General features: G+C 38.0%; 1 protein-coding gene across 1 annotated transcript in view; it reads right to left on the bottom strand.

The window, feature by feature from the left end:
* Window positions 1-3,089: 3,089 nt before the first annotated feature.
* galnt1 (UDP-N-acetyl-alpha-D-galactosamine:polypeptide N-acetylgalactosaminyltransferase 1) overlaps window positions 3,090-22,277 on the bottom strand; it is a 58,786-nt gene continuing 39,598 nt past the window's right edge. The window contains exons 4-12 of the mRNA XM_016287032.1: window positions 21,570-21,619; window positions 20,724-20,931; window positions 18,881-19,051; window positions 14,063-14,180; window positions 13,758-13,938; window positions 10,424-10,563; window positions 8,511-8,609; window positions 8,275-8,409; window positions 3,090-5,194 (exon numbers count right to left, since the gene is read on the bottom strand). Coding sequence (XP_016142518.1) covers window positions 5,048-5,194; window positions 8,275-8,409; window positions 8,511-8,609; window positions 10,424-10,563; window positions 13,758-13,938; window positions 14,063-14,180; window positions 18,881-19,051; window positions 20,724-20,931; window positions 21,570-21,619 — 1,249 coding nt within the window. The 3' untranslated portion in view covers window positions 3,090-5,047. The remainder of the gene's footprint in view (window positions 5,195-8,274; window positions 8,410-8,510; window positions 8,610-10,423; window positions 10,564-13,757; window positions 13,939-14,062; window positions 14,181-18,880; window positions 19,052-20,723; window positions 20,932-21,569; window positions 21,620-22,277) is intronic.

Genomic DNA, 22,277 nt, shown 5'->3' with positions numbered 1-22,277 from the left:
GTGGAAAGTCACCACTCCCGAATGAGTTCGCGCAAGAGAACGTAATCTTTAAGTCAGTTTGAACAATCCGGATAAGCGCAAGTAAGTACCATTTTGATTAGCCGTCGTACCTACAATGACTGTGCACTTGTGTAAACAATGAGTGATGTATACGCGCAAGAGATCACTTCCGGCGCTTGCGTAAACTACGCCAGAGCGCACCTCACACACCGGATGCCGTGTGCGCGCCCAAAGACAGTTGGACATAGTGTTGTATTAGAGGTAAAAAATTATATAAATACTGTTTGGTTTCTGGTACAAACTGAACGTTTCGTGTCTTAGGACATCAATGTGTCGTCACGAGCCGCAGGGTTTAATTTGAATTTGTCTGTGCATGTTTTTTTTTACTCTCATAGATTTTGTTACCATTGCCATGCATTATACGACTGATAGACTGCAACGGTTAAAGTTAAAAATCATATGTGTTCTACTGAAGAAACAAAGTCACCTACATCTTGGATGCCCTGGGGGTAAGCAGATAAACATCAAATTTTCATTTTTGGGTGAACTATCCCTTTAATCACTATTACTTACACTTTAAACCCTTTTCAGTCATGTTGAAATAATTGACGTTCAAAGTGCACATTATACATCCATCAATATAACTTTTCTTTGAGTTTTAGGTATCTGGACTGACTGCTGTAAAATGGTGGTCTAAAATTGCTGTCATGTATGGCGCATTGGGTCTGCAGCTGGACGTATCTCAATACAAGCAGAGTGATATAAATAGTAAAAGTCCCAGAGCTGTTAAAGGGATCATGAACGGCCTTTTTGATTATTATTTTGTACTGTTCTCGGAGGTCCACTTATAATGTTATCAAGATTTTTACATCAAAAGCATAATTTAGAAGTAATAAGCGATTTTCTCTCCTGTTTTTAAACCCCCACCCCCCCTCGGAAGTAAACGCCCACTGCTATGATTGGCTAACCCTTCACAGATGGATGGTGCTGTGATTTAGGTTAAAAACAGACAAAGCAATAGTGATCACAATAAAAAAAATTACTCACACTTGTGTTGCGACATTACTGTCGAATCCAATATAGTCGGCACAGCATCATATTTCAGTTTGTTTGTAAACAAATTTGCGGTAAAGTGAAGTGAACAAAGGCTTGAGTCCTTACTGAAGTGGTCTTTAACTTCATGAAATCAAAAGTTTATTAAATAAAATGTGTCGTTTTGGTTTCTGCGTAGACCTGCGTTCGTTGCTGTTGTCATTACCTACTACACGTGCGAATCGGTGGGCGGGGCTAAATAGGCAGTGATGTAGGAGCAGGCGTTGATCTTCTTCTGCGGAGGTGGTGCTTATCCACGCTATCATATCATAGAGTAGAGCATTCTAGCGGTTTTAAGACTAACAAGAAAGTTTATAGTTCTGAAACTTGCAAAAAAATATTAGCACAATGACCTCTTGCAATTTTGATTTTTCAGTTTTTCATGACCCCTTTAAATAATCTAATTTGAGGACCGGAATTAACTGTTATTAGTTAACAATGACCATGAGCTCGAGATTTATTTGCATACAATGTTACCTTTGGCCTCAGATGCCCTCTGAGGAGTTCACACTTTCTCTGCCATTCTTCACACTGTCATATCAGAGAGCTATAAATTGCGCCACCTCAGAAAGGATTGAGGTGGGATTGAAATCGATTGCCATTCACTTTTGCTCAATTACACTGAACCGGGCTATTGACTACCTCTCTATCTCAGGTGCAATGTGAGCGAATGTGAGAAGGCCGAGTGTGCGGCCTGATCGCTGAGTCTGTCATCTGATAAATGAGCAGTAGACGTGCAGCTTTGGTTTGTGAGGCTTTCATTTTTGTTTGTAAGGTTCCAGTGTTCCATTTTTTCCCCCTATTTTTATCACATCAAAAGAAAAAACTAATTTAAATGAAGTAACGGTTTAAAAATGAAATAGCCTAATGCTTTTCTAAATTCCTAACAGATCTGCAGTCAAGTTCCTACGTACTCAAAGTTGACACTTCAAAGCATTTTTTAAATTGAATAACAGCAATTATATAAATAACATACTGCTCACTCATTATGAAACCTGATATATTAGCATGTGAATTGCATGACCAATATAAGAAAATACACAATGCGTGGTAAATTATTGTATGCTGAAATTACTGTACATTTTAAAGGCATAGCATGAGCGCCACATGAACTTTCATTCCAAACCCTACACCACTCAGTCTCCGTCAGCCAATTAGTAGGAAAAAAAAATAACTTAAATGATTTTAGCAAATGGCTGCAATATAACAAAGAGTGAAAAATTTAAGGGGGTCTGAATACTTTCCGTACCCACTGTATATTCTGCCTCGAAACTCAAGTGAAGCTCTGCTGAGAACAATTTTTTAAATAAAAAATTAAGTGATTCTGGGAAACCAGACGTTCATGCTCAGAAATGGGGTATACTGTTTATCAAAAGTAAGGTTTCCTCTAGTAATTTATTATAAACAGCATTTATCACTCATTTGCTAAACTAAAAATGTGCGAATTTATTTTCAACAACTTGCAATGCTTTGGTGAAATATACTTGGAAATATATCCTGGTTAAAAAAAACCCTAAAAAATATGTTCACAGTAATCTTTCAAGTAAAGATGAAATACAATATATTTTAATGACTTTCTCCAATTTTATTTCTCTAAGGCAAACACTGGCTAATTAGATCATTAGAGTAACTGCAAGTGTTCTTGTCAGTACTTCAGTCTTGTGAGTGCAAGGGTCTGAGATCTTAGTGTTGAGTATCTACTGTGCCACCAAGCGATAAACCAAAGCAAGGCAAAGCTCTAACTATGAAACTTGAACCTTGCACTTGCACAAGAATTATAAAAGTTATGATAATTTTGATAATGTTTAAGCCTGAGAGTACAAAATCCAGCACAATACCTTAACAACCCTGCTTTGCATGGTGCCCCATTGTGCAACAAAAACCTATTAACCACTGCCGAGGAACTAAAACCAACTGCACAGTTCTCAATAAAACTTTTTTAACCATGAAACTGCATGTGTGCACATGAACAAAGATCATACAAGCTAATAGAGAAGTTGGACTGTAAACTTTCTGTGGTTTATTTCTCCAGCCTGTGGATCATCTCAACACAGGGCTCTCTAACCCACCAATCAGCAGGCCAGACCCTCATCAATTCAACAAAAAAAAGACAAAAACAAAAGACATCCCTTTGACAAATATAAACACACACGCTTGTTCACACTCACACATCTCTACAGATGATCTTGAGGCCCTGTCCAAATACTCGCAAGATCCTCACCCATCCTCTGAGTCTACAAGGAAACTGCCCTTTTATTTACAATTTAGAATCTGTATTTATTAGTCTTACAATTCAGAATCCCACAATTTACAATCATTACTTAGAATCTTTTTTTTTTTCAGAATGTAGACTATATTTAGAATCTTTTTTAGAATCTAGAATCTATATTTAGAGATTTAAAATTTTGAATCTATAGAGTCTTGAATCTTTTTAAGAATCTCTAATGTGCATTTACAATCATACAATTTAGAAACTCACATTTGACCTTTTCTTATCTTTATTTTGAAACTTGTTTTAGAATCTAGAATCTCACAATTTAGAATAAATTTTTTGGTACACAGTGACACTTTTAGGACAAAAGGGTACAGATCATTTAAAGTATTTAGACAGGGTCAAGAGTTTTCAAGGGGGAAAAAAATAAATCCTGATTCCATGTGACAAATCTCAAAACAGAGGGGTTCAATTTCCTTTTCCAACCATCTTCAACCATCACAGCTCAAATGAAATCTCAGACCATTTGAAAATAAAATCAGAAGAATGAAATCTCATGAATCTGAAATGCAGGACAATCTCTTTAGGCTATCAGACATCAGTTGAAATGTGGCAAGCAGCCTTCTTTCACCTTCAGATGCCAAATGAGGTGATGAATTAAAGAAATTTTACACAAAAGTCAGTAACAATTTAAAGTGAACGTAAACAAAGAAAGATATCAGACGAAAGAGTTCTTTCTCGTGCATGTACACTGAGACCGAGCCCTTGTACAGTTGGATGATATGACAGAAGATGATCCATCTCTTCCCGATCAACCTACGTGCTTATGGGTAAACCGTGTCAGCTGAAGGGCTGGAACCCAAAGGAAGGCAAAAATTTGGGGCGAGTTCAGGACTGTCCTGAAATTGCGTGTTAAATTACAATAATATCTTTAAGAGACAGACTTGACATAAAAAACAACACCAAACAAGTGAAAAGTGCTTGTATGTGGCACTCAAAAATGCAGAAACCAAAAAAAAAAGTATCAATCTCCGGTGTAAAAAAAGTTACATGAACACTGATGATATGAAAAACATCCTGGTCAGACAGTCATCCTTTTTTCATTGATTATAGCTCTATACGGTGATTGATTGTAGGTAGTCCACTGGCTGAGATGAAGATTTATAGACAGGTCAGTATGTGTCGGTGGCCAGTAGGGGGAGCCCCTGCTTCAAACAGATAGAAGACCACTGTTACGTCCATGGACAGAAGATCCATCCTGATGTGACACACTTGAAATCTCACATGCACTCAGACACACTTCAGCCTCTCCTTCATGTGCTAGATACCCTTCATTTCTACAAGGCTTGAAAAATATTTAACTTAAAAAAGGGCGAAACTCCTGTGGAAAACACTGACTCGCGCATTCCCGTCACGCACACACACCTAAACACACACACTGATACTCTAAAAGGGAGGCGTTCTCGTAAACATAACCAAAATGCCCGCTGCCCCTCGAACGAGGAGGATAACGGCATCAAACTCAAGTTTCTTTCTCCACGAGTCTTTCTCTCCATCGTTCGTTCTTTTCCTCTGCAAAGGTGGAGTGATGGGGAGATTCATATACATACTGTATGCGGTTCTGTTCTTTGAGATCATTTGAAGGCAGACCACCAGGATTGAGAGGAAAGCAGTCCTTTCTCTCACGTTCTCTCCATCAGCGACGGTGTGAGAGTCTGTCCATCTGTCCGTCCGTGTGCGAGCTCAGAATATCTCGGGCAGTGTGACGTTGCGGAGGAGCCACTGCTGCGAGCGGTTCCCGGTGCAGTCCTTGACGCTGGGCACCTGACTGTCATCTTCAGACGCCTTATCCAAACACTGATTACTGTTCACGTGTACCAGGCTCAGCTTCTGCAGGAAGAGAGAGACAGACATGCATTGTGGGTGAGACAGAGCAAAAACACCGGCTATGTTTAGAACAGAATTGTTGCTATATATATTGCTATATAATACACATTGATCTCACTATGCTGTATGTTAAGTTCCACAAATGGCATCCAATTATCATCACCCAGCAGTTGTCACAAAATGCCACATTTGTTTAACTACGTACTCTACTGTATAATTACTGTAGTGTATATTCCTAAAAAAAAAAAAAGAAACAAAAAAAGAGTAATACAAAAGTAAAATAATTAAAGAAAAAATTATAATAAATATTGTAAAAATTCTAGATTTATTTATTTATTTACCATTTTTAACAAATGAGGAAGGACATCAAGAAAAAGTTTATATATATATATATATATATATATATATATTGTGTGTGTGTGTGTGTGTGTGTGCGCGCACCTCTCAGAGTGAGAGAGAGGGGGCTGAGAATAAAAGTATATATATATTGTGTGTGTGTGTGTGTGTGTGTGTGCGCGCACTTCTCAGAATGAGAGACTGAGGACTGACAATAAAAGTATTCATATGTTTAGGGATTCTCAATAAAATAATTACATTTGATTTAAATCTACATTATTAATATCTACATAATAATTACAAAACTGAATTTTAACAATCTAAACATTTTATGAAAAGCAAAATCTAACATTTTATGAAATTTTTTTAAAAAAATATGAAAATGGCAGGTAAAAATCTGAAAAACAAGACATCACCATTGAGCTCTATAATTGCTATTACTTTGTATTTTAGACCAATTTTCTTTAAATGTCTCAATGTTTGGGTGTCCATTCAAATGCGCAAAGGGAGAGTTAAAGATCATGTCTGATATTATGCTTAATTTGTCACAATAGAAAAGCAAGTTCAAGTTGAGCGCACTGCATTGTGGGATCCCATGCTGTGAGCTAGATTCATGCTCATTCAGGCAAATGTAGTAGGTCATCCAGGTATTCCTGTGCTCAGTATTCATAGTGTAATACAATATTACTGATAGTAAGCAGTATGCCACTCCAGCAGTATGCCACGACTGGACAACCTGTGCGCTCCAGGGCAGAGACAAATTGTCGATGCACAGGGATTGCTTTACAGTGGAGCATGTATGTGAGTGTGTGTAATGGGCCTTAGGTGAGCTGAGTGCTCTAGAGTTTCAGTCTAGCGGGAAGCATTAAGCCGCACAGATACAATTAGGATAGCGGTAGAACCTATAAGACACACAGTGTAAGGTGTGAGGCCGCACGCACACGTCGATGAGCTTGCGAAGGTAATGTATGGTAATGCATGCAGGAGAGGTGCTCTCGTTGGCAAGATATTTCCTGATCGTGCTCACTGTGAATCTCCTTTCCTTCCACTCTGTCTGCCTGTCTCTCTCTCCCCACGAGAAAAACAGAACCTTTATCTGACAGTGGAAAGTCTCTGCTCGAGTTCTCTATTCTGTGCAGCCTTCCGTCTCTCCGGGCACCGGGCCAACGTGGTGGGGGCTTCGAATCTGGGGCGAGAAGGGGGAGGAGAAGGAGGCTTTGGAGTAACAGGCATCTCTTTAAGCCAACAGCAGAGGATTGCAAAAAGCAATCTTCCTCTTTCCTCCCCTTGGCTAATTCACTCTCCTCAGGCCTGAAGGTGCGTTGTGATGTACTTTTAAGATTGACAGAGAGGTGATTTAATCTTACTAAACTAGCATCCCTTCAACAGTGTTTATAAGGGAAGCCATGGGGTGTACAGTATGTGCATGCACATACATTACAAGAGAAGGATGAGTGCGCACCCTGCAGACAGAGAGCTTTAAAGGGTTAGCTGGCTGGTTTTGATGTTATATGACATATATGAGGCCATTGCGACCCTTGAGGTGAAAATCAAGAGTCAAAAGCACATCTGCATGCATGCATGAGAACGGTGCAAAATGTGCAAAATTATGGTTTGGCACATTGTTTTACACGTTTCACCACCTTTGTCATCACCTAGATGTCGTTAAGTGATAATGTTCATTCATAATTGTAATGTTTCACCTTGATATCACTTGATGTTGGATCTTCTTGAGGACCTACTGAGTTTTGCTCTTACTCCAGAGGTGTCCAATCCTGCAAGAGTTCAGCTCTATCCCGAATTAATCACACTTGAGCCAGGTAATAAAGGTCTTCAGGATCACTGGAAACTTCCAGGCAGGTGTGTTGGGGCTAAACTCTGTAGGAAAGTGACCCTCCAGGAGTAGGATTGAACACCCCTGGTCTACTCTAATTATAGACAGTCTTAAACTTTATAGATAGTCTTAAACAGCTAATCAAGGTCTTCAGGATTACTAGAAACATCTAGGCAGGTGTGCTGGAGAAGAGCTGCAGGAAGGTAATCCTCCAGGAGCAGGATTGGACAGAATTGGACTGGGGGCTCGTCCGGGATAAAACATGTTCAGGGAGTATTTTGGATTCAAAACAAATTAAGCTCTATCAACAACATCTGGAGCATGTTCTTAATTACCACAAGCAGCAATTTTCACTTGTCAGTTTGTAAAAACATATATTTACAATATGTGACTTGCAGTGGAAGTCGAGGGGGGAAGGCATTAAAGAACAGATTAAAAGAATAAGCTTGTATTTTCGTTAAAACACATTAATTCTTCTGTACAATATATACAAAAATGTGTATCTCAATAGTAAAGTTGTCAAAATCAGTGCTTTTAACAACTCTTTTAGGTATCTTTATGCTCATCAAGCAAGGCTTTTCACCGGGGGAAGCCAACCCTGCTTCTGGAGGACCACTATCCTGCAGATTTTAGCTCAAATCCTAATCAAACGAACCTGAACGTGCCAACCAACCAATTAAGATCTTCAGGATTACTTGGCAAGAATGTTGGAGCAGGGTTGAAATTGAAGTCTGCAGGAAGGTAGCCCTCCAGAAGCATGTAACTTTGGATGTAACTTTACACAGACAAGATTAGCAAGATTTAAGTATTGTGTATTTTAACATTTATCCTGGTGTAACGCCCTGCCCCATAGAACAGTAAGAGCATTACTGTAAATTAGATTTTGTGATCTGTTTCACATTTATACACTTACCACAGGGTCATATTCCCAGAGCTGGTTGCCTTTCAAGTGATGGCACTTGAGCATCATAACCGGACCATTGAGTTTAGACACATCCAAACAGAGGTCATCAGTTCGGATCTCTTTATTGGCTGTGTACGAGAAAACCTGAGTGGGCGGAAAAGGTCACAATACATCAGTGTCGTACATGTCAAGCATCAACACGATTACTCTAACCAAGTTTGTGTTTTAAAAGTGAGAAAGATGACCTGGTTTCCACCCATGCCATGGCAGTTGAAAATGCCCACTTTTTCATTCTCTTTCCTGGCCATGTTATCCAGACACTGGTTAGTCTCAACATTACGGATCTGCAATCAGACAGATCACACAAATAGATTAGACACACTCAAGCAGCTCTCCTGCATGAATAAACACAGTCACGTCTCTGTCTGAGTGTCCAACATGGTTAATTACCCAAAGCTTATCGCACACCAGGGGGGAGTATCGACGAACTAAGAGACAACTGTGCCAATCAAACACACAAACACACACGTAAATGTGTACTTGATGAAAAACAGCAGATGAAGGGAAAGACAGCTCACTGCTTTCATCCAAAACACTGAGTTACACAAACGTCAAGATCAGTGGGGCTTAAACCATGACAATCACATTTAACAGCTTTACTGCTATTATATTTAGCCAGTGTTTCATACAAATGCTGATTTAATACTTGGCTGTTTTAACAGTTCTGTTATAATCATTGTAATGCACAGCCCCTCAAAGGGTTGGGTATTTCCAAATATTTTACAACTAATTAGATTCAAAATGACTGTAATTCAGATTCATCAGCTCTTAAATGGTTAAGATTCCGATTCTGATTCAATTTGATCTGATTATGATTCAGTAGGCTATTTTCACTTATAATGCCAATTCTCTCTCTGCTAATGCTTCTTCACACAAAAATATCTTCTGCAAAAATATTAAATAAAAAATAAACATAAGGGTCCACACTACGAAGCTAAGTGAGTTAGTACAGCAGAATGCGATGACAGGAAGCAGCGCACTAATAAATTTTCAGTCAGATACAAAAATAGGCATGGAGTGAAAGATCGATCTTGGGATTTTACCCAGCCTCTCTTACTGCTTTATCTTATTGTGCTAGCTATTAAACCTTTTCATGCACTACTGTTCAAAAGCTTGGGCTCCGTAAGACTTTTTGTTAAAAGAAATAAATACTTTTATTTAGCAAGGATGCATTACATTGATCAAACGAAAGTCAAATTCATCCTGTTCTTCTGAACATTCAATTGATCAAAGAATCCTGAAAAAAGTATCACGGTTTCCACAAAAATATTACGCAGCATAACTGTTTTCAACATTGACAATAAATAGCAATATTAGAATGATTTCTGAAGGATCATGTGACACTGAAGCCTGGAGTAATGTCTGCTGAAAATTCAGCTTTGCCACCACAGGAATAAATTATATTTAAAAAATATTTGTAATAATATTTTACAATATTAGTGTTTTTACTGTACTGTATTTTTGAAGAAATAAATGCAGCCATGTTGAACATAAGAGAGTTCTTTCAAAAACTTCAACCCCAAACTTTTTACTGGCTACACATGGAACATTATTGTGACGTCACTTGCTCTCAATGTATTATTCTGTCTGTGTCCTGCCTTACACCTTACAATGTCACCATCAGTGGCGAGGAGAGACAAAGATGAGCTAAAAGGGAACGAACCATAGACAGCACAAGGAAGATAGAGCCTTAACCAGTCAGAAGAACAGACAGCCTCCGTTCTGAGCGAGTTTCAGACATCAGAGATGACACACATGTTTTATTCATAAGAATGTCTGAAAAAGAGAGGCAGCGATGGACAGATGGAACGAAAGGGTGAGAGACGGAACAGGAAACATGACGATGACAGAGGGAGAGCAGACTAGGAGAGAATAAATGTCTCTCATTTCCTGAACACAGTGACTGGAATTTTAAAAAAAAACAATAAATTCCTGTGACACAGTCAACCCTGCGAAAAAGAACGCCCCATGCTAATTCACACCTGCGCTTCTTTAACACACACATACATACAGAAATGTGTTTATCACACTATGCAGTGATTTCCCTTTTGCTATCAGCATGAGTGTGTGTGTGTGTGAGAGAGAAAGTGATACAGACCTCTCCCAGAGAGTAGTAGTGGCGTGGTATCTGGGAGTCTGGGTAGACATTTTCTAGGTACCAGGAGAACGGCTTACACTGCAGTCTCTGTCTCAGTGATGTTCTGGATGAGATGTCTCCATAATCCACTTTCGTCACACCTGAAACAAACACATGAGAATGCAAAATGGTTAAAAAAAAATTCGATTTTCTAGGATGCTGTGGGTGGTTAAGGTGCTAAGTGGTTTGTAGGGCATTTGGGGTGTTTGATAAGTGGCACTATTAATCTTGTCAACAAAATTACTGCCAATTATGTTTTTTAATGAAGACTTTTTTGATTTTGTCAATGATAATAAAGAAAAGGTAAAACAGTATTGCTATTGTTAACAAAAACAAACGATTAAAACCACTTTTGTTAAATGAATTAAAGCTGAAATAAGATGCAAATAGTACACGAGAACTTATAGCAAAGCTTAAATGAACATTTTACAGTTTAACTATTAAATTAGTTAAATATGAAATACTAACATTACTAAAATAAAGCTAAATAGAAAAATAAAAAAACGTATAAAAATTATTAAAGTACATACCAAAATTACTAAAACTTTAAATCTTAAAATATATCAAAGCACAAAAATCATCTAAATATTATAAATCAGATTTATAAATACTATAATAGTATATAAATAACACAATAAAACCGGGTGAAAGACATGCATTATAATATTTATCAAATCTTTAAAGAAAAATTTTATCCAAATCTTTGGTATTTTTCGGCCACTCAAATGCATACTAAAATTGTGAGATTAAAAGATTCACTATTTTGTAAAGAATATTTTCTTCAAAAGACAAACAACTGTGTACTGTGCTGGATATGGTTTAGAGCTCTACTTCAGTGTAACTGTTGTATTGTTCCCCAGACAAAACACTGCAAGCCTGGTCGCTTACAAGTGTAATAAAACACTTCTCCTCCACAAGCGTCATGACTTGTGGTATCATTCATGTTTGTAGCACAAATGCTAAAGGACAAGTTACAGGCTGAAGTTTGACACTGAAGGTTAGGGTTTTTTGTCCAGATGCTTGCCTTTCAGCCGTAACAATAAGGAGAGAGTATACAAAGGCATTTGTGTAGAGGGAAAGAATAACACAATACGCACACAGTCACACAGATAGCTCTGAGCAGCATTGGACACTATTGACAGTGACATTAATATCTATTATCCAACATCTCCTTCTGAGTCAATACGGCTCGAGTGCCCAAGAGCGCTGATAATACACACACACCCCATTAAAGAGACAGACACAGAGATAGAGAGACAGTCATAGAAAGACACCAAGACAGAGAAAGGCAAATAGACGAGACTGAGAGACAAGATAAGGAAATATTATTTCAAAAATAGGCAATATTGTGTCCTACTATAATCTTGAACTATGTGTGACTCCCAAAACACTGATTGCATGTGTTGTATGGGTGAAATGAGTCAAAGTGCAATTCATAACATAAAACAAGAATATGTTACATTCTTAGCCTTGCCACAATGGCAAATAATTTTTCTTTTTTTTTGGCTTAAAACGATTATGAAAACAAGATTATCGGGATAAAACGATTATTGTGCTGCATTCCATTTGGCAATGATGCCCACATTGTGTCTTGTGTTATAAATCCAGCCCACTCCTTTTATTAACAGCAGTGCTCTTTTGCCCCTCCATAATTGTTGTAAAATAATTGTTGTTGCTTTACTGTGGGACATGCTTGATATTAAAAACAGTTAGTTTACTTGTCTTCAAAATAATTTAGAAGACTTTTTACTTACATTAGCCATGTATTAGTTTTTTTTTTTTTTTTTTTTGCTCTGGCATAGAAATTGTGGAACTGAGAATTGTGAAATTTCTATCATAATCTATAATAATGTATGTCATTATTGTGAAATAAATTGACTTTTTACTGAAATACTGTGATACCTGTATAACATTTTGGGAAAATTGCTCACCCTTAATCGTGTTAAATAATCTCAATATTGACCAAAAAAGTTTTTATCATGATTTTATGATAATTGAGCATCCCTAGTAATTATTGTTTTCCTCAAAAATAGGTTTGGTTACTTCCACAGTAATGCTAGTATGCATAGAAGTAATGGGAACTATTTACAAACATTTGTGTCTGCATTCAAATACCTGCATGAAGTATGACTATACTGTACATTATATATTGTATTATGTACACTACCAGTCAAAAGTTTTTGAAGATAAATATTTGTAATGTTTTTTTAAAGAATTATCTTCTGTTTACCAAGCCTGCATTTATTTGATCCAAAATACAGCAAGCAAAGCAGTAATATTGTGAAATATTTTTACTATTTAAAATAACTGCTTTCTTTTTGAATATAATTTAAAATTAAATGTATTCCTGTGATCAAAGCTACATTTTCAGCATCATTACTCCAGTCTTCAGTGTCACATGATTCTTCAGAAATCATTCTAATATGCTGATCTGCTGTTCAAGAAACATTTTTTTATTTTTTTTTATCAATATTTAAAAAAGTTGAGTACATTTTTTTCAGGATTCTTTGATGAATATAAAGATCCAACGATCAGCATTTATCTGAAATAAAAAGCTTTTGTTACATTATACACTATACCATTCAAAAGCTTGGAGTCAGTGAATTGGGGGGGGGGGTTATAGAAATTAATACTTTAATTTAGCAAAAATGCTTTAAATTGATCAAAACTGATGATAAAGACATTTATAATGTTACAAAAGACTTCTATTTCAGATAAATGCTGTTCTTCTGAACTTTCTATTCATCAAAGAAACCTGAAAAAAATTCTACTAACAGTTTTTTGAGCAGCAAATATTAGAATGATTTCTGAAGGATCATGGGACTGGAGTAATGATGCTAAAAATTCAGCTTTGAAATCACAGGAATAAATTACATTTTAAAATATATTCAAATAGGAATATATAGGATCAAATAAATGCAAGCTTGGTGAGCACAAGAGACTTTTATAAATAATAAAACATGATAAAAACATTAAAAACCTTACTGTTCAAAACATTTTGACAGGTAGTGTATTATATATTGTAAATTATATATTGTACATATTGTATACTGTATACTATTTTTCTTATAACAAATCTTGTAAATTATATATTGCATTATGTTATACATTATATACTGTATATAATGCCCATATGTCTATATTGTTTGTGTATATATTGTAACCATTTCACTATTTGAGTTTTGCACTTGCCTATGTAAACTGAAATTGTGTGTAGTGTTTGTGTTTCTGTTTTTTTAAACTTTACTGTGTATCTGTTTAGGGTGCAGATGTGTAGCATGTAAACGTGACTGACCAGGTGAGATGATGTAGAAGAAGTTCTTGAACTCATCCATCCAGACCTCTGCCAGCCGCCTGTTGTTTTTGTTGATGATCTGCCCAGTTCCACCAGGGAACGTGTACGGCGTCGCCTTACGGAACACGTGACCGACGTGAGAACACGTGACGATCTCAAGCGTCCCCCCGCATTGCCAAATCTGATAAACAAGGACAAATGTTAGTTCTCAAAGTATGAAAAATCATCAATAACTTTATATGCACTATATAAGCACAAGTAGAATTGTGGTGGTTGAATATTATAATATTAGCAGTGAGACTGACCCTGAAGGACATCTCCAGGTTCTCTCCTCCCCAAATGTCCATGCCTGCATCATATGTGCCAATCTCCTGGAAATAACCTCTGTCTATGGAGAAGAGACCACCTGCCATAGTGGGGGTCCTGATAGATGATGCAAAGACAAAAAAACACAGTTTAATTGCAAACAGGCCCTTCAGGGGAATGATCATATCTTATTAAAGCAGCTCTTCCTCTCCTGTTCACTCGGTTACAAACAAGCCCGTTGTGTGTCACTCAGGGGAATGAGATCTTCAGTAGAAATGACATGTTTACATGCGTCTATTTTGGCAACAACATATCCTTCTTTAAATATCTTTCACTCGTGCTCGTCCATTTCCCTCAGCAGGCGCTCTCTGTTCTTTCCTGTTTTCCTTCCATCCATCCCCTGCAGCACGTCTCATTCACAGTCATGTTTTCCTCAAGTAAGAACCTGTTGTTGTTATGCTCTCAAGTTGTTTTCATGCAGAGAACCAGGCTCTGAAGTAAAAAAGGAGACGAAGTAAACGAGGGGTCGTGAGGGGAAAAAATACAAAAACAGAGAGCGGAGTGGCGTCAGAGTGTTCTGATAAAAACAACGTGCAGCTCTGAAAAACAGGATCTGTGAAGAAATCAAGCAGTAGAAGGCTAAGAGCTACTCTGTTCCTGTAGTTATGAGGTGAGCAAAGTGCTGGTGTGGATTAAAACTCCCCTCGTCTTTGTGTTAACTGCAGTGTTTAGCTGCAGGGCTAGAGAAACACTTCTATATTCCGCAGCTTTAAGTTGCATGTAAAATACCTTTTAGAAAGGAAAAAAAACCGACATGTTGAATTTACATTTAAAAGGCCTTTACAAATTGGAGTCATTGCCTACTGTTTAACACACATACTCTGTGATTCATTGTGTCGTGGCGCTCATGCGGGCAATTTGAGTTCAAATCTGGCTTGTGACATTTCTACCTCTATTCACTTAATGTTTACATGCCTAACTCTTACATTAAAAGCTCTCAAAAGGGAAGAAAAATTAGTCATCTGAAAAAAAGCTGTGTTCGAAATGGAATACGAATGTACTCTACACGCAGTGGCTATTGCACTACTTTGTTCAAAAATGTGGAAACTGAACATATGTGACAATAAAGATATACAACAGTAATACTAAAAGCAGGACAACAGTACATTTATAACAGTAGTAGTACATTGCTGACACAGTCTGAAAAAGGAGATTATATTTTCAATGCAATAGTCTCTTATGCTCACCAAGGCTGCATTTATTTTATCCAAAACGCAGCAAGAACGGTAATATTGTGAAATAGTATTAGTTTAAAATATCAATTTTCTATTTTAATGCATTTTAAAATGGAATTTATTCCTGTGACTGTGTGTGTGATATCATCAATGTTGAAAACAGCTGTGCTGCTTAAAGGGATAGTTCACCCAAAAATGAAAATTCTGTCATTAAAGCTGCAGTCCGTAACTTTTTTTGGTTAAAAATGATCAGAAATCAATATTTGAGCAAGTACATAACCAGCCAGTGTTCAAAACTATCACCTTACTTTAGCCCGATTCACAACGGTTAGCTTATAATAATGTTTTCTAATTTGAATGGTACGGGTAGGTTTTCGTGGGAAATTCGAGCATGGCACTGCGTTATTACGTCACGTCTGTAAACATACAGAAGTTGTCCCGGCTACTAGGCTGTCGCATGTGAGGATCCAGCAGGTGGCCGATCGTTTATAGCCTTTTCTCACAGCAGCTAGACTAATTAAATGTATCATTTTGATGGCGGATTGTAATCCATAAAGGATTATGTGTTTATGAAACACATGTGAATGAAATTAAATTATATTCCAGTTATAAATGTGCTTCTGATTACAGATAGCCTGGGATTACAAAGATTTGTTTTTGAAAGAAAACCAGTTCGAAGGGAGCATCATTTGCTTTTTGGGTTAAAATAATTTCTTAATATGAAATTCGAAGAGTATGACAATTAGATTAGACTGTACAGAAATTGAAATCGACACACTAAAGTATAATAATAATATTGTATAACAATAATAATAATTTGAACGGTTTGATGTGATATGAGCTAACCGATCTTTAGATTAAATCACCATTGGTAGCGAGATTTACGGTAATGCTTTTTTCCTCAGTTGGTCAGAACAAACGTGGCAGACTTGTTACTTACTTGTTCAGATGGCAATATACAGTGAAAATTCTTATTTGGGTCATATTCCTAGACGTAGGCTAGAATCTGTGATTGCGAAGTACAGTAAATATCCACACCGGTGCGGTGACTGAATGCCACACATACTCTTCAGAACATTAGATTCATCCGCGCTGGAGCTGTGCCGCCGCACAACCCCCGCAAGCTAGATAATTCGGCACACAGCTGCAATTCCAGGTTTTCAAACAGAGATGGCGACAAAGAGGCAAAACTTACGGACTACAGCTTTAATTACTCACCCTCATGTCGTTCCAAACCTGTAACACCTTCATTCATCTCCGTAACAAAAATGAAGATATTTTTGATGAAATGCGAGAGCTTTCTGACCCTGCATAGACAACGCAAGTGCGTTGTGGTACTCTTGTGAATGCGTGTCGAAGACTGACATGGAAGAGAAGAAATGTTTTGTTTTCTTTGCGCACAAAAAGTATTCTCATAGCTTCGTACAATTAAGGTTGAACCACGGATGTCACATAGACTATTTTAACGATGTCCTTACTACCTTTCTGGGCCTTGAACATGGTAGTTTCATTAGCCGCGTTTCCACTGTCGGGCCAAAAGCGGGCGTGCTAGTGCGTGCCAGGGCAAGTCGCGTTTCCACTGTCACTTCCGGGGCTTGATCGTGCCTCATCGGAGCTTCCTCGGAGCCAACGGCCCGGATTTTTTGGCCTGAAACCTTGGGCCAAAGCGGGCCAGCTGGGGCTAGAGGAGTGGTTACGAACAAAGGCGGAGTTTCTCCGCGTCTGGAGAGCGTCAGCGCCGCAGACCATTTCATAAAGTTAACAGCTATAACACCACCATTAAATACTTTTAAAATAAGTTGAGCTCAAAACTCACTTTCAGACAGCAGCGAGTGTTTGAAATAACTTGATCCGATGTGGATTATGATCACCATACAAGGCATTCATATTTATAAGCGATGCAAAAGACTATGCATACGCTAGCCATTAACTTTACCATAGTAAACATGTTAAATACGACCGCTTGAAGAAATCAGATGTCAGCTTCTTATTCTCTATCACAATTGTGTATTTACTTAGTAACATATTTTATCTGTCATAAGTCTCGTCTCGAGAGTTTAGCTCCGCGTATGTGATAAAAATATAATAATGTTTTTTGTTCAGGAGCTTTTATAAAAATATAGAAATGTGACTACAAATAAACAGAAACAGACTCGACTGAATAAGTAGGTAAGCTATGTTCATACCGCTTTATTTCTGTGTGACTAATTTTCAATCCTGATAAATTAATTAATTATGATCAATGTATCACTTATTATTGTAAAACATCGATACTTTTGGATTGAAATCTTGCAATGCAAACAAAAGCTTTAATCATGTTCGTTTTGTGATCGCGCTAGTTCCAATGACTTATTTCTGATTAGTTTTATGATAACTTCTCTTTGTTGGTGAAATGATAGGGTTGCGTGACGGTGTTCCTGAGAGGCGTGTAAAGGGCGGGTTTTAGTGAAGCGCAACGGAGCTTCTGGCCTGACGGTGGAAACGCAGCGTGATTTTGGCCTCGGTACTACAGGTCCGAGGCTATTAGCCCCGCCCGGGCCATTTAAAGCACTGGCTCGCACTGGCCCGACAGTGGAAAAGCGGCTATTGCTGTCTTTGCAGGGCCAAAAATATCTTCATTTGTGTTCCGAGGATGAACGAAGGTCTTACAGGTTTGAAACGACATGAGGGTGAGTAATTAATGACAACATTTGAATTTTGGGGTGAACTATCCCTTAATATTTTTATCGAAACCTACATTTATTTGAAATAGTATTTAATTGTTACAATATAAATGTCTGTCATCATTTAAAGGGGTCATATGATGCGATTTCAAGTTTTCCTTTTTCTTTGAAGTGTTACAAGCTCTTGGCGCATAAAGAAGATCTGTAAAGTTGCAAAGACTAAAGTCTCAAATCCAAAGAGATATTCTTTATAAAAGTTAAGAGTCAGCCACGCCTACCTAAAAGGGCTCGTTCTAACATGCTCCCTATATTGAAATATCTACGTCAATGTCTTGATATTTACTTTGAAAGCTTGAAGCTCGCGATTATGGTAAGGGGCGTCACATTTCCGATGCGTGCTTGTGGTGTTCGGCCAATCACAATGCACAGGGTCAGCTGGCCAATCAGAGCAGACTGCGCTTGTCAAAGGAGGGGGCTTTGTTGAAAATGACGTGTTTAAGAGAGGCGGGGCATAGAGGACCTACAATAAAGTACAGTATTTGAAAAATAATGTGTTTTTTGAACATTAAAGTATGTCAACATATTCTGTTACACCAAATACACAAAATAATGATCTTTAAAATAGCATCATATGACCCCTTTAACACAAGTTGTGTAGACTACTTTTATGGTGCTTTTTTGAGAATTTGTCCTTATTTTCCTTTTCGTTTCATGGAAAACATAAAAGCACCAATGTTTGGAATGACACCAGGGTGAGTAAACAGAACCTTCATTTTTAGGTGAACTATCCCTTTAAGACTAGTACGGTAGTGGATTCTACTATGGACCTTTGACTTTTATTGGACATGGTAAGGTTTATCACAGCTATTTAATACTGATTCACTTGTCTAACTGCATGATAAGCATTTAAGTGTGTTACCTGACAGGCAGTGTTCTGTCTCCTTTTCTGCGATCCATCTCTCTCTGTGGTACCGGATACCAGCGGAAGTTCAGCTTCCAGTTGAAGCCACCATATGTCATATCAGAGCCTGCCATGTACTCAAACGTGTCATCGCTGATCACGTCAATGATGGGACACACTACGGTTTTCCTGTGAAACACACACACAAGTGATATTAGCAATACACTTTCACTGCTTTGACCTCATCTACATGAAAGAATGAGTTTTGTCCGCCACAGAATGTCCCTTTTTTATTTTGAATTCAGCTGGCACATGCTCAGACACACCGCTCTTTACTCAAACAGATGCAGACACAAATCAGAGGGGACGTCTCGCTAAACTTGTGTCATCAATCAGCACCAAGCAGCCCACTGTGATGCTAACCCAAGCGATGAGGATGGATCGCGCACACACACTCAGGCACCGCAGGCACACTTTCCTTTCCTAAATTCAGCAGACTGAAGCATCATCTGCTAATGATGCCCCAACAGGCCGCCCAAGGCAAGACAACACAGAGAATCAGCATGTGTATGTGGGCATGTGCGCATGTTTAGAAGAGGGGAGAAATACTCCGCATATATCTTCAAAGAATCAAAATCAGATGAAAGTGAGCTCATGTTTCTATACCCTACATGTTCTCCGTTTCAGACACAAATGCAGCCTAAGGTGAAACCCAAGTTCAAAAATGTAATAAAGGCCTGGGGAAAAAAACTCTAAAAGCTATTGATCGCTCCGCTCTCTGCAAACCCACATGCCAAAAGGGCGGAAAAGAAAGTGTGTGCGAAAATGACTGGTTTGTTTTTATGTTCCACCACAAATTGCAGAAATGAAAGGCATGTGCTGGGTGTAAAAATTTTTTGTGTTTGTGACCGCATGTATGTGTGAGCTATCAATCCACTAGTGGAATGCTATTTCCCAACTACTAACAAAAACAATATAAAAAAAATTTCTTGCAACATCGCAAATAAATACCTCACACTCATAACATTTGTGAGTGACATATTAGTCAGTGTCTATTGTATCTTCAAACATGCACCCTAGGTTTTGAAGAGACACCAGACTGAAGAACATCACATCTGGTTAGTGTTCCATTGGTGCAGACCAAAACACACACACACACACACACACACAGATATGATGTTATTTGTTGTGAATGAGTTTTCCTGTCTTTAGAAATTTATCCTCCTACTTAATGCATACGCAGTTTGTGAGCAGTTTTTTTCTTTATTTATCATTCAATTCAACCATTTTGTATCGTATTTTTTTTCTTATCTTAATATGCAATTACAGTATATTGTGTAGATAAGTGTTTCCCAACCTTTTTTTTAGTCGCGGGGATTTTTTACACGGCACCCCTGCTTTCGACAGACGGCACCCCGGTTGGGAAACACTGGTGTAGATTATGTAAATGATTTTATATTAAGGTAATAATAATTATTATAGACTAGTAATTAGTCTATAGTAGTAGTAGACTAGTAGTTAGCCTTAAAACACCTTGACCCTAACCCTAAACCCCCACCAAAAGAAAATATATTCATTATTTATTTATAAAGACATACCTTACAGTACATAGGTAAATTATAGCTAAGCAAATCTACACATTTAAATGATCATTAAAATAAAAAATTTCACAATTTTATTCACAAAAATAGATCCCACATACTATTACATCACATATCCAGTGTATCCAGCAGCACATACTAGGGGAGAAAATAGCTTTCTCTATTGAGAAACAATCAAACTAAACAAAACTAGCTTTGGATCCTAGGGTTACAATGTTGACATTTTCAAAGTGTTGCAACTTAAAAGTAGTAGTACTTACTTGTCAAGTTTGATGCGAGTGAGCAGAGGCTCTAGCCAGCCGGTGGTGCATTCACAGTGGGCATCCAGGAAGGTAATCACCTGACCTGTGGAGATGGACGCCCCCTTCAACCGAGCGCGAATCAGGCCCGAGCGCTGCTCCATCCGTACCACCCTGACAGGAACCTCCAGCTTCCGCACGTACTGCTCCAACTGCCTCTTCAAGAAGTCTACATGCACACAAAGGTAACAAACAATTATACACTTGCTTCACATATACAGAGATTATATAGATCAAAATCAAATCTTCGCTCAATATCCGTCAGTGGATGTTTAGCAAACCGAAACCTCTCTCGATGCAAACCACAATGCATATTTTAGCCAAGGCACATTCTGAAAAGTTGGGTGGGTCACATTATAATTAGGTGAACATTTATTACTGTTTTGATGATTACCTCTCTCCAACTGCATGATAATTTGTTCAATAGTCAACCAATGCCTCCAACCAGCTGATGGTTTATTTTGCCGTTAAAATTTTATTTTTTATGTGGCTGCTAACAACTATTTTTTTCACACTGTGGAGCTCAAGTGAAGCTCTTGAAATATAATGATTATTGCCCAAAAAGGTGTGTGAGGGGGCATTTGAGGAGGCGTTCTTTGTCTTGCCGATGTACAGGAAACCTTTCTTTAATAATTTCCCCCCACTTCAATCATTAAGCAAGTATTGCTCTACAATCAGCATCTGCTGTGGGCGGTTTGGTTCACGCTGCCAATGACTCCAACGCTTTAACACAGCTCATGTGGAACAACATCCTCAGCTGCAGCAGCCATCGTTAAATACGGATCTAAAGTTACTGCGGTGGGATACCAACGCTGTCTGCTTTGAACAAACAAGCCAGTTCAAAGCCACTGAATGACCTGACAAGATTATTCAAACTGTGTTCAGGAACATAAAGGACAGACTGAAACTGTGAAACAATACAGAAGAAGCCTGTGAAATGTCCACATTCATTCACAGTTACATTTATGGTTAAGATGGTACATGTATTTTGTAAGTCACTGGTTCTTAACCTTTTTAACTCAAAGGCCTTCTGTTGTCCAACACAATATTCAAAGCCATTCAACATCCTGCTGATTTTAATGAATGACAGAGTTTTCATGTTAGTTTTAGAGATTATTTTAACAAAAGCAATGACTAAAATCTGTAAACTGGTCCAAATCTGTCAAAAAAAAACTATGTATGGCAAACCCGCATCCACAGATCCAAACACAAGCCTTTAAGAGACCTGACGGGAGGACACGTCTGTGCAATACAGTCTCACAGAGGGTTTTTATCTGCTCTCTCATGCTTTATTTGAGGTGTGATATGTGGAACAGAACAGAACGCTCTGAACTACAAAGACAGCAGGAGCAGCAGGGATTTCTCATGCCAGCGACCCCCCTAAAACACTCCAGAAACAGAAAGACAAAAGAGTTTCACATTCAGCCGGGAAAGAAAACGTTTATTTTCTGTTTCCATGTTATTATCTAGTGATCCGTCTCTTTAACTTATTCACACATACAGACAACCTGACAA

Source organism: Sinocyclocheilus grahami, unplaced genomic scaffold, assembly GCF_001515645.1.
Source record: "Sinocyclocheilus grahami isolate Dianchi unplaced genomic scaffold, SAMN03320097.WGS_v1.1 scaffold11.1, whole genome shotgun sequence".
Lineage (NCBI taxonomy): Eukaryota > Metazoa > Chordata > Actinopteri > Cypriniformes > Cyprinidae > Sinocyclocheilus > Sinocyclocheilus grahami.
The sequence above is the reverse complement of the archived record's forward strand: the minus strand, read 5'-3'. Positions and strand labels throughout refer to the sequence as shown.